The sequence below is a fragment of the Mizuhopecten yessoensis genome, unplaced genomic scaffold (genome assembly GCF_002113885.1).
Source record: "Mizuhopecten yessoensis strain PY_sf001 unplaced genomic scaffold, ASM211388v2 scaffold5877, whole genome shotgun sequence".
In the NCBI taxonomy this organism is placed as follows: Eukaryota; Metazoa; Mollusca; class Bivalvia; order Pectinida; family Pectinidae; genus Mizuhopecten; species Mizuhopecten yessoensis.
In genome coordinates this window covers 1209702-1223173 of record NW_018406268.1, presented here as the reverse complement: position 1 = coordinate 1223173, position 13472 = coordinate 1209702, and the positions used below count along the sequence as shown (strand labels likewise).

Sequence of the window (13472 nt, the reverse complement as noted above, 5' to 3'; positions counted from 1 at the left end):
TTACAGGACGGTTCTTGGATTGTATTCGGATTACAATGCATTTTTTCGCATTGAAGCTCATTTGCCATTTATTTTCCCAGTCCTCTAATGATGTTAGATCTTTCTGCAGTAGATCACTTTCTGCTTGGTTGCTTATGGTTCTATAGAGGAGGCTGTCGTCCGCAAATAGTTTGGTCTCTGATGATTTTGCTGAATCTGGCATGTCGTTTATGTAGGCTAGGAACAGCAGAGGTCCAAGAACTGTCCCTTGAGGTACACCAGAGAGTACTGGTACCTGTTCAGAGACAGCTCCTTCTAGGATAACGCTTTGCATTCTGTTTTGTAGGAAGGATCTTATCCACTTGTTTGTTTTAGGGTTTACTCCGTAATACTCAAGTTTATGTAGTAGGCGATGGTGTGGCACTTTATCAAACGCTTTTGCAAAATCTAGTAGGATGATATCTACTTGGCTGTTACTTTTTAATTTCGATGCAATGTCATGAATGGTGGTGATTAGTTGGGATTCGCAAGATCGTCGTTTGCGGAATCCGTGTTGTGCGTTTGTAATTATTTTGTTTTTGTCAAAGTGGTCCATTACACTGCTGTGTATAATGTGTTCCAGGACTTTGCATGTAATTGAGGTAAGTGATACAGGTCTGTAGTTTGATGCTAGATGTCTTTCATCCTTTTTGAAGAGTGGGACTACATTTGCATCTTTCCAATCTTGAGGGACTTTTCCGGTGTTGAGGGATGCTTGGTACAATTCTGTAAGAATTGGAGCAAGTTGGTCTGCTGCTATCTTTAGTATACAGGATGGTATAGCATCTGGTCCAGTTGCCTTGTGTGGTTTAAGGTTCTTCAATAATTTGTGAACTCCTTTTTCACTGATTTGTATATCCTCCATGGTGGTATATGGACTTTTCCCTTTATTTGGGAAGTTATTAAGGTTTTCTTGTTCAAGTTGTTGCATTACTAAACAGTAGTGTTAGCACATGTAGAAGCTAGATAGCTCGCATATGGGCAATAATCATGCATTTTGATTACAATACAGTTACTACTTGTAGACGGTAGTTACAAATTTATCACTGAAATAGGAATAAAGTGAATTGAAAATACATCGGATCTTTTAAACATTAGGAACAAAAAAAAAGAATGTCTGTATCTGTATATTACTGTGAGACCTCAAATTTGAGTATAAATTCCAGGGTTGGAGGAATGCCCTTTTAGTTTATATTGTTTCAGTTTGTAGTGCTGTCTTGAAGCTTTTAAGTTCTTGCATTTTGACGAGGTCTTCTGGTAGGTTATTCCACTCTGTTGTTGTTGGAGGAAAAAATGAATTTTTCAAGATGTCCATATGACACTGGATATGTCGGTAATTTTCACTATTTTTTGATCTGGTACGGGTGTTTGATGAAGTCAATGTATGTGATCTACAGACCGGGGGTACAGTCGTTTCGGTAACCGGTAGTTTCGGTACTTCAAAAAGAAGATGTATCAGTACTTTTTGTAAGTCGTTTCGGTACCTGTATTTAAGTTGTTTTGGTACTTCAACAATTTAATGTTGAATAGAACAATTTAATGTTGAATAGCAGCTCTAAATATAAAAATTAAATAACAGTACAAACTCATTTTGCAGTAACCTCACGTGTAAAAAAACTTATGTCACTGACATATCAGATATCAAGTTCGTGCTTATATCAAATATACATGGACTGTATCAAAACAAGCAAAGACCACTTTAGAAAATCTATTTCAGAAAGATATTAGAAACATGAGCAAATCAAAATAACAAACTGATACAAACACGTGTATTATAGCACAAGTTTGACTCCACACTTAGAGTTACTTCCCTTGAAGGTATACAGCACGCAAAAAGTGGTGACGTTGACTATAACTTGGTACCAAAATGTGTTTCCCATAAGTACCGAAATGATTTTCAGAAGTACCGAAACGACTTTCAGAAGTACCGAAACAACTTTCAGAAATACCGAAACGACTTTCAAAAGTACCGAAACGACCGGGTACCTAAATGACCGGGTACCTAAACGACCTGAATTTGATCTACAGGTATGGCCACTAGCCCCTTCTTATAAAAAAGGGCAAGCCGATGGTCTCGCCTGCGATCCTTTAGTAGTGTCAATTTTAGAGTGTCCATCATTTCTGTTACACTGCTGACCCTTATTAGTTTGATGTTATAAATATGACAGCGTTGTACCTTTTCCAGCGAGTGGATGTTGTTTTGCTGGTAAGGGTCCCATATCGTGCAGCTGTATTCCAGGACGGATCTCACCAGCGATTTGTATGCGGTCAGTTTCAGTGACGCTGGGCTGTGTCGCAGGTTTCGTCTTAGGAATCCGAGAGTGGAATTTGCCTTGTTGGTTGTGTTACGGATATTAGAGGCTGACTTCATGGAGTTGTGAATGGTCACCCCCAAGTATGGATTTTCTTCCATTTCTTTGAGTGATTGGCCCGACAGTTGGTAGTTGTAGGCACTAGCTATAGGCGACTTGGATCTTGATGTTCTCCGGATATAACATTTCGACGCATTGAAAGACGTACCCTATTTCGTTGCCCATTCTTTCAAGGACTTGAGGTCTTTTTGGAAGTCCAGGTGGTCTTGGAGGCATCAAATTGGACGGTATAGCAGACAATCATCAGCGAATAGATGTACAGTAGATGTTACGCAGTCGGGCAAGTCATTGATTTGGCAGAGGAAGAGTATAGGTCCCAGGACTGTCCCCTGGGGAACCCATGAATCTACCTTCACTCGTGTTGAATGGCTGCCGTCTACAAGTACTCGTTGGGTCCATGATGTCAGGGAGGCCTTGATCCATTGTAGGATGTCGGGGTTCACACCGAAATTCTCTAGTTCTTTAAAATAATCGCTAGAAAAAAAATCAAAGACAATAAATACTCATGGAGCGCAATTGTGCACAAAAAGTAATTGATTTAGATGTGAAACTTTGTGTAAAAATCCACAAGGGGGTTCAAGATGCAACAAACATCTCTAGGCCTTGTAAGTTGAAAATCTTGTGCAATTCAAATGATTACCAATCTACCAACGTGCCATGGATACAGATCCCGGCTAATATTTCATGAATGAATTCCAACAGAGTATGGACAAAGTGACAGAATCTTGCATATAGGTAGATTTGTCAAAGGTGACGTGTCAGGTTGTTCTGCTCACGATCAACTTTGAGCCGAAAAATATACCACGGTAAACACAAGGCCTATATATATTGTCTTTAATCAAAATTCTGCCGTGTCGTTCAAGCTCTGTTGGAATTCATTTACGTAAAAAAAAAAGAGAAATGCAACTACCAGACTAGGATTTGAATCCATGACTCTCTGAAGTCTATAGACAGACACTACCAAATGAGCCAACTGGGCACTGCCAATGAACTCAGTCCATCTCCGCTACATTCCTCCCTGGTTTTCTAAGTTTCTTTCCCTGAAAAGAACACTATCTACAACCAAGACTGGGATATCCCCTTGCCAATCATTCACTCACTGCTACTAGGGGAAAAAGAGATGCTTACAGCCAGACTGGGGTTTCGAACCATAGACTCTCAAAACTAGACAGATATTCTACCAATTGAGCTTGTTGTCAATGACCAACCCGGTCCAGCTCCGCTATACTAACAAAGAATGCTAAAACGTTGAGAACATAATGACTGGACCAAGTTCTAGGTCCTAGGGGTCAAATTTGTTAAAAACACTCAAACAACTTCTGAAGAACTGAAAGACCTTGTGTCATGATATTTGGTCCGTCACTTAAGTACTGTACTGGAGTATAGTAGTATGCTACAAACTTTGAAAGTTTTCAAACATAACTGACCTTGACCTTTATTCATAGCCAAAAGTGTCCAAATTATTTGAACAATCTGTTTCTGATGATGCTCATCAATCTTTAGTTTAGTGTGTTATCATGCATATGGAGTGCTGGTTCCTCTCAAAGTTACAATCCTTTCTCTGAAGGCACGGTTGTCTAGTGGTAGGACGCCGGGCTCGTGACCGAAGGGTTGCGTGTTTGAATCACACAGCTCTGCACTGTGTTGAATCTTTGAGCAAGATGCTTTACTCCGCTTGTTCCAGTCTACTCAGCTGTAAATGAGTATGTGATTGGGCAGTGCTAGAATTGTTGAATGCTAGCTGTTAGCGCCGAAATGGCAGCTCAGGCTGTATGCTACCCAGGGAGTTGAGAAAGGTATTGGCTGGTTGCAAAAACCCTATAACCACAGATAATAATTTGTGAACTGCTTTGAGACGACCTACAAACTAGGTTGTGATAAAGCAGTATATAAGAACCTCAAATTATTATTATTATTATTCAAATTTTACACAATTGTAGGTATGCAATTTTTGTATTACAGTAAACAAAATAGATGATAAGTTTTAACCTGTGGTGGTTGTTTCAGTTCAGTTTATATTATATGAGACTTTCAGTAACTTGCACACATTGTCTTGAGAAATATAATTCCCAAAGGTTGAGGTGCGCAAATTACAGGGAAAGTAGTGCTGGACACTCAAGAGTATCTCCCTTGATACTAAGACCGGTGTCAATGTTGTTAAAAGTATATATTTTTGTTTTGTATTTCAGTTTGGAGTTGGAAGCCCAGATGGTCTGAAAACAGTCTTGAAAAGTAAAGAAGACATTGAAGATGAGAAAAAAGCTACAATTCCAAGGTTTGATGAGTTTTGCTGTGCACATGTTTATTGCAGAATACCAATGTTGTCAATGTAAAAATAAAAAAAATATAATTCTTTTTATATCTTTTCAATGTTGGCACAGCTCCTATAGATCTCTTTTCATATCTTAATATCAAACCATGAAATAGCCATCTGTAAAGCATGGTTATAAAAAAAAATGTAGTTAACATTCTTACAACCCATAAAGAATAGAATTAAGATATTTGGCATGCTGATCACTTGTTGATTATTTCTGTTCAGAATAATGACCGTAAACCTACTTTAGTCAAGGTTACAGGGACAAAAGTGTAAAAAGAAAACCTTAAAAATAGTGCTGTTGCAAATCTCTATTTTGAGAAGAAGAAAAATTAATTTCGTATATTGATCTTTGTTCCACAAAAGTGAAACTGAAAAGACTACAGAAAGCCAGAAAGTGATTAAGCTATCAGAAGAACAGCCGCTGCCAGATGAACAGAAGGACAAATCCAAAGTAGGTACAGTATTGATATTGATCGTTGGTCCCGTAATAAAATGCATGGATGGCTAAATATTCTCTATATGAAAATTCCTTTTCAATTCTGTTAAAAGATAAATAAAAAAACTGCAAAGACCATACAGAGCTATGATTTTTGTCACTTGGTCACTTTTACCAGTGAGGACCGTTAAGAAAAGAATTATAATTTCTTTGTGTGTTTCAAATGCCACTCGCACACAATTTGGAAATATATTTATTTCTGTTTAAATTTTCAAACAGCACTATAGTATAGACGACTTTTAGCAGTTATCTCCTCAATAGTTCGAATTGAACTAATAGGTGGCGCTTATGTCTGCCGCCATTAACTCCGTGACTTCTCATCTGCCACGGAGGCAGTGAAGGTCAGTGTTGGACAGTCAGTAAATCGTTTGTTTATATTGACGATAACTTTTGAAAAGTGTATGGAACTAGTTCCAATTTGATAATATTATTGAAGTTATATTCACCATGTCGCTGTCTAAGCCTGTCAAACCGCATATTTCTCGCCCCGAGTATGTAAAATCAAACGAGTGGAAAGATGACATGCGAGAGTGGCCCGAAGTAACGTATGGGGATGTTTACAATTATCTGGTACACAGTCGTGGGGTTGATGGAAGTGAAATGAAGAATTTTAAGTCATTGGACAGTTTTAACTATTTCAAGAGGGGTTCTGTTGGTAAAATTATCCATGCTAGTGTTGATGAAGATCTTGTGTTGTTAAAGTCCGATGTTCGACCATCTCAGAAAGCTAATGAAAAATGCCATTCGCCGTGGGTGTTGTGTGGGTGGGACGGTACTGTACATACAGGCGAGTGTTCGAGTGTTGCTGGTTTGAGTAAAACGTGCAGTCATGTTGGGGCGTTGTTGTGGAAGGTAGAGCATGCTGTTAGAATGAATTTGACAAGAGTTGTACAGATAAACAAAATAAATGGAATATGGGCACAAGCAGAAACATTGAACCACGTTTAATTAACAATATGGACTTTCAAAAACCAAAACATAGTGTGAAAGAAAATGAGTTTCAGTGTTATGAAAGTTCTGAATGTGATGAGATAGAAGTTGAAAGTCGGTCAGATTTTCACATGTTTACAAGTCAAAAAGATTTTCAAGAATATGTAGAAAACTCTGACATCAAAAGATTATTCCTGCTCCAAAACACAACAATTCACAAAGCAGTTAGTGTTACACCTGCCCCTATTATAAATAGGCCCAACTGTGACCCTACACTCCATCAGGACCATTCAAATGATCATTCTTGCTTAAAATGCAGTGGTTTTTACCATAGATATGAAACACTCTCAGAAAATCAAATCAAAATATTAACAGAAATCACTGTAAAACAAGCTAGTGGCACAGATTCAGATGTATGGAAAGACAGTCGAAAGATTTGGATAATAGGTAGCACTGCCCATAATGTTCCAGTCAGAGACACAACAAATCCGTATAATTTTATAAGGGAACAATCTTATCCCACCTTCATGGGTAACAGATTCACAGAACACAGAAATGCTGGTGAAATTAAGGCCAAAGCAATGTTACGAGAAAATGGAATGGTTATATCTGATTCAGGAACTGTAGTTTTACTCAGTAATCCTTAGCTTTCTGTGTCTCCAGATGGCATTATAAGCATCAATAATGAAAATGTCTTGCTTAAAGTAAAGTGTCCACTATTAGAAAATGACTATTTGGAAACATATTTTGCATCAGGAAAATATGATGTAGTTCATGTTGACAACACAAATTGTCTGAAACCCAAAGGGCCAAGGGGCTATTATCTCCAAGTACAATTAACACTTCATGTGTGTAATTTAAAGAAATGCTACTTTCTTGTTTGGACCCTAGCAGAATATTGGGTGGTCAAAGTTATGTATGATGAAGTGTTCTGTGATCGAGAGATAACGAGATTGAAAAACTTTCATTTCCAGAAGTTTCTTCCAAGAATTGAGGATGTGTTTGAAAATACAAGAAACTTGTGATGTAATTTTCATAGTGTTGTCAACTTGTCGCATAAGTTTACCATTCTGGATTATCTTCAAACTCTTAGAAAACCACCTCATAAAGCTTAACGAACGGAATGGCAGAAATGTACTTTGTTATCATTGAAGGGAAAATTGACGTATTTTTCACCAGTAAAGACGCATTATCCCAGCTCAAGGATGTCTGGTAACAGATCTTCCATATATATCTGTACCTGTTAAATGACTCAAAACAATGGTATTCTCCCCCTCAAAATGATTCTTGCTGTCCATAGATAAGGTTAAATTGGCAAAGAAGCCTTTTTGATACCTCACGTGGACAGATATATACTTGTACTACACATTGCTGTTTAAGTGAGAAATGTGGTCAAATACCTGAGAATTGCCACTTAAATTATTTGTTTTGTTGGGTTTTAGCTAAGATCATTCTTTTATAATCTCTCACGGAATAATTACAATGAAAGGGCATATATTTCCCTTGCTTAAAGATGGCTGAGTAATAATGTCGATATGAAACTACCTTTAAGTATAAAATGGTGTTTTGAATTTATAACTTGGATCATCAATTATTTCTTATTTTTGCAGAATGATGGTGAACAAGATGATGAAGATGAGTTTTATACAGACTCAAGTACATTCCTGAAGGTAATTAGCAGATCAGGGTTTTCAGTAACGAACTAATAATATCATTCGTGAAACTTGTAATCAATATTTGAAATTATTGGTTAACTGATCAATTTCAATTATAATCAATCATCAGCCCAGTACTAGTGGTGAGTGTATATATATATATATATAAATTTTGGGTAGTGGAGTTTCCTATCCATAAAAGACTAATGAGTATGCATATGAAAATTATATTAAACGTGTGTACATCCTTATATAATGTATGAATGGTAAGGAGCAGAAATGATAAACCAAGCAATCGCTTAAAAAATTAAGATACATTTCTAAAAAAAAAATTGTGTGGTTTATAGGGAACACAGAGTGCCAACCCCCACAACGACTATTGTCAACACTTTGTGGACTCTGGCGAAAGGCCGCAGAACAAGATCCGAGATGTTGGTAAGTTGTCCTTCGTGACGGTGTAGTTTGGACCACTATAAATAAGACATGTCCAGTGTCTGTTTCATTTTCGTCTGCTGGATAACCGAACTAATCGGTAGTGACGCGACGTAAAACCTATCGATCAATCAACCAATGTCTGTTTCACCTTTCTTGAGAAACACATTTCTGGCAGTTACTCATTAAATATCCATCAGAATTGCACAATCTTATTTTATTTTACTACCCTTCCAAGGCGTCCCAGGAAAAAGCAGGCTACTGTAATCAAAGTCACATGAATAAAACATTCTCTTTCTTTACCTAAAGTTAGGTCAGGTTTGGGGAGGTTAATTGAATCTCTATCCAGTAATTGACTAAAAGGCCTTCCATGATGAGTATGGCAAAATAGACAGCAATGATAATTTAGACTGTAAAGGAACATCACATCCAACTCAAGCCTCATCATCAATGACTAGTCATCTTTGGTACAAGTCGAGTATATCTGAATAACGTGATTTTCTGCAAAACATTGATAATGTTTTGATTTCATCATACTGATATGATTTTTTTACTTCCTTTTTAAACGTATTTTTATATGATACTTGTAAATGATTTTAAATAGTTTACTTTTTCAAGATCAGACTTTTTTTTTACCAACAATATGTAATACTTGAAAGTATTTGTGACTGTATTTAAATAAAATAAAAAAGATGCTGAGATAAGTTTAAAACAATATTTTCAATGTTTCAGGACTTGCAAACCGTTTCGAGGAATATCCAAAACTAAGAGAGCTTATTCGCTTGAAGGATGAATTGATCTCCTCAACAAACACACCTCCCATGTAAGTCCTAAAGGTGTCCTAAAGGTGTCCTAAAGTGTCCTAAAGTGTCCTAAAGGTGTCCTAAAGTGTCCTAAAGGTGTCCTAAAGGTGTCCTAAAGTGTCCTAAAGTGTCAATACGGAACATCCTTTTCAGTGAAGCCCTACTGATTTGTTTTATATCACTAAGTTTATCTTAAAGATATTTATATAGAAAACACTTAAGATTTGCACATTTGTTGGTAGCATATGTAAAGGGCTTATACAAGGGTTGGGAAGCTTTTTGTTTTCAATTTGAACCTCATTTTGGTTCTTTGGACAGCTGAAAGTGGTAGCTGGATTGTGAAACAGCTGATTAATCAAAACATATTTGAGAAAGAAAGCAAAATTTTTCTCTCCCAAAACACAACTTTGGACAACAAAGCTATTAGCAGCTTAATTGATATCTTTAATTTGATTGAGAATTGTTTACGACTCCTCTCATAAATTTTATAAAACAACATCAATGTGTACATTGTTCGTTAGTACTGCAGAAAACTTTTAAAAATAGAAGTGGAAAAACTTTTTTAGTTTAAGAACAGAGTAGGGAAGATACAATTACCTCATGAATAATATCCTCCCCTGTTTTTATGCTGTCTAGGTACCTACAGTGTGACCTTGACCACTTCGACCTTAGTAGTCTGGGCTGTAAGTTTGATGTGATACTGGTAGAACCGCCCCTGGAGGAGTACCAGAGATCTAATGGTGCTGTGTACGACAGATTCTGGAGCTGGGACGAGGTAAGTCAAAGAAGTGTTAACTACTTATAGAAACATTTTGGGCCACGGTGATAGAAACATTTTGGGCCACGGTGATAGAAACATTATGGGCCACGGTGATAGAAACATTATGGGCCACGGTGATAGAAACATTTTGGGCCACGGTGGCTATGTGGTTATGCTTCTTACCATCTACAATCACTAGCCCTCCAACTCTGGGTCGCAGGTTCCAGCTCTACATGGGGGGTCGCAAGGTACTGGCCGCAGTCGATGGTGTTTCTGTGGGGACTCGGGTTATCCTTATATGACCATAGCTGATAATAGAGCGTTAAACACAAACAAAACAATCAAATAGACAAACTGACCAGATATCCAAAGGTGCAGTACAAATTGAATGTTGAGCTGTCACTATTATTTCTAATTTTAAGAAACCATTCCGTTATAGCCCAAGAAAGAATCTTGAAATTTTCAATTTGCTCTGTTATAACATGCATTGACATTTGGTGACATATGGAAGGGAATTGACTAATATGTGTTTTGGTAGGGAGCATTTGTCTTGAATTGCTTCACACACTTTTAAAGCATCATAGAAACGTATATTTACCTGGGCGCCTATCGCAGTGCAAGGCTTGGTCAAGACTTGTCTGAAAGCAGCATCAGATAACTAGGTCCGAATTTATTTCGTAAACGAACAATTCTGGTCCAATGCGGCTCAGGTATGGGTTGCAATGTATGTATTTACAATCATCAATATGACAATTTATTCAAAATAGGACACATGTCATGTACTGCCTACAATTGCCTGTTGCTTCGACTGTTACAGATTGAGAGATTAGATGTCCCGTCTGTTGCGTCACAGCGGTCATTTGTTTGGATCTGGTGTGGTAATGCTGATGGACTGGAACGGGGAAGACTTGTAAGTTTCATTAATACTGCTATCTTTTAGCAAATTCTAAGCTTGTTATTAAACGGACTCTTAACATGAAGATTTCACACCTTGTTCATGTTTATCATGCCTAACTTCCTAGTCTGTATTCATTGCCTACAAAATTCAAGGGTCAATCCCAATATTATTCAATCATAGCCTTTGGCTGAGGTCGATACCTGGATTTATCGACCAGAGAAAAGATATATTGACCGAGGATTTATTGATAAATTCAGGTATCGACCGAAGTTAAAGGCTACAACTGTTTTATTATTTTCAAAACAGTGTTGTAAGCAATCGGATATAAAAAGCACAACAAAAAAACTTTGGCAGCGGGACAGTGCCTTGTTTGGAGACACGTTATGATTCTATTTTTAGAAACACCCAGTCCTTCAACAAAAATAATGCGCTCCAAGTCAATATCGGTTTTTATCGGTGGACACGTGATTCACTCCTGGCAAATCACTTGTCGGGAATAATATGAAAAAATAATAAAAAAAATCGTTATGAGGATACAGTTAAGGTATAAGTATATACATGTCAATAAATGGCACCTCTGTTAAACGACACTGGTATCATTCTGTAAAGGTAATGACCAAAAAGACTAAATTAATGTGTAATTTCATGGAATATGTTTATGATTACAGTACAAACAAAATAATTTGTCGACATTTGTTTTATTTTCAGTGTTTGAAGAGATGGGGATATCGTCGTTGTGAGGATATTTGTTGGATAAAAACAAACATCCAAAACCCCTCAAAAAGCAAAAGTCTGGAACCCAATTCTATTCTTCAGAGAACAAAGGTATATTTAATATTGTTTCATTTATTCAAATGTTATGAAATCATTTGACTTGATTTGACAAAAAGGTGATTGAATGAAATATACTCAAGACTTTTGTAACCACACCATCATAATAGCTGGAGCTTGGTTTTCTCTGTAAAGTCTGCAGAGGATGAGGGTCAAAGGTCACTTAGTTAAACTACATTGAAACATTGATTTCTTTCAGCACAAGATAGTGTATGAAATCATAATTAATGAATAGAGTTGTTTACCAATACATAATGAAGGATCGTTTGAAATTTGGAGTCAAAGGATCCCAAAATCACGTAGGCCTCGAACCCGCGACTCAGGGGTGGAGGGCAGTCGTCAGGTACTGGCCGTAGGTCGGTGGTTTTTCTCAGGGACTCCGGCTTTCCTCCACCACCAAAACCTGGCACGTCCTTAAAACTCGGGTTATTCGTCTCGTGAAGGGAAGGTGTTTAGCCCCATTCCATTTGGTTTTATAGTGCGGTAAGAAGTTGCCTAATGACCCCTCTGTGGGAGCCCCTTTGGATCTCATTCAGACCACCTGTGATTACTGCCTCATTTCAAAACTGCCAGGCGCTATTTTAAACAGGGCTTTCCCGAACAATTCAAGTAGTCAAACTGGACATTTGGAACAGACTGTGAATATGGGTATAGAAAGGTACAGAAGTGGAAGTGCATACAACACATACATTTATTAAAATATGGCTCTTAATGTGATGTCCCTTTAACATAAATATGGGAGAAAGCACAGAAGCTGCTGAAGGTCAAGGTCAAATGTAAAGGTCACAAGGTCAGCCACTACTCATTTCTGAAACTGCTATTGAAACTTTGATATTTTCCAAAATAAGAATTTGAATGTAAAAATAAGTGATGCCACAATATTTGTTCATAAAGATATCAGGTTTAAGAAGGAAGACTAGAGAGCTGAAGGTCTAAGTCTTCTTGTAAGTTATTTGAAAAGTATATATATCACCAAAAGTAATATATTTGTTCACAAAGACATTATGTTATAATGAAAAACAATGCACACTTTTGATTCTCAAATTCATTGACCGTTATAATAAAATCCTTCTTTCACCAAAGCATAGTTTGTTCACTTCATAAAAAATCTTCCTTTTTTCTGTATTTTCAGGAGCACTGTCTAATGGGAATCAAGGGGACTGTCAAACGTAGCACTGATGGTGACTTCATTCATGCAAATGTGGACATAGACTTGATCATTGATGAGGAACAGGACTATGGAAGCAAAGAGAAATCTGTAGAAATATTTCACATCATTGAGCATTTCTGTCTCGGACGACGCAGACTGCATTTGTTCGGTCGTGACAGTACCATTAGACCAGGTTGGCTCTCCTTAGGATCAGAAATCACAAGTAGTAACTTTGATCCTGAAGTCTACTCAAACTTTTTCGAACAGGAACCAAATGGACATGTAATGAAGTGTACAGATGAAATCGAAAGACTCCGGCCAAAATCTCCAACACCAAAAAATAAGCAGCAATTCTCTGATAGGGGAGGTCGCGGAGGTTACCAAAGGGGGGCACAGGGTCGTGGAGGCCAGGGTGGGAGGGGTTCCAATCTCGGAGCCAAAGGGGGACCCATGGGTCGTGGCTCAAGTGCCGGGAGACAGTTCTCTAGATCTGGTTTTGGAGGTCGTGGACGATCAAGGGGTTTTAAACCAAGAGGTCCCAGATAGAAAAAGAAACACTCCAGGGCTAGTCGTGTCACAACTTCTTGTGTTATTCAGTTTGTGTCATGGCGATTGTTATTGGCTTGGACCTAATGCATTTGCAAATCTTGTCAAAAGCATTCATATTGTGTAAACGTTGAAGTTCACATTGTAAATCATGTACAAATCAACCCTGTCAGTTCATCTTTTGTATAAATGTGTTTATGTACAGAACTTGAAATGTTTCGTTATCCTTCATATAGTCTAACCATTCTACGCCAAATTAAGCCG

General features: G+C 37.6%; 1 protein-coding gene across 1 annotated transcript in view; it reads left to right on the top strand.

Annotated features, from left to right (window-relative positions):
* Positions 1-13412, top strand: part of LOC110451229 (methyltransferase-like protein 14 homolog) — a 14289-nt gene extending 877 nt beyond the window's left edge. Inside the window, exons 2-10 of the mRNA XM_021499147.1 lie at positions 4580-4665; positions 5071-5158; positions 7744-7803; positions 8136-8223; positions 8953-9043; positions 9660-9798; positions 10601-10693; positions 11390-11506; positions 12645-13412. Coding sequence (XP_021354822.1) covers positions 4580-4665; positions 5071-5158; positions 7744-7803; positions 8136-8223; positions 8953-9043; positions 9660-9798; positions 10601-10693; positions 11390-11506; positions 12645-13208 — 1326 coding nt within the window. The 3' untranslated portion in view covers positions 13209-13412. The remainder of the gene's footprint in view (positions 1-4579; positions 4666-5070; positions 5159-7743; positions 7804-8135; positions 8224-8952; positions 9044-9659; positions 9799-10600; positions 10694-11389; positions 11507-12644) is intronic.
* Positions 13413-13472: the final 60 nt, after the last annotated feature.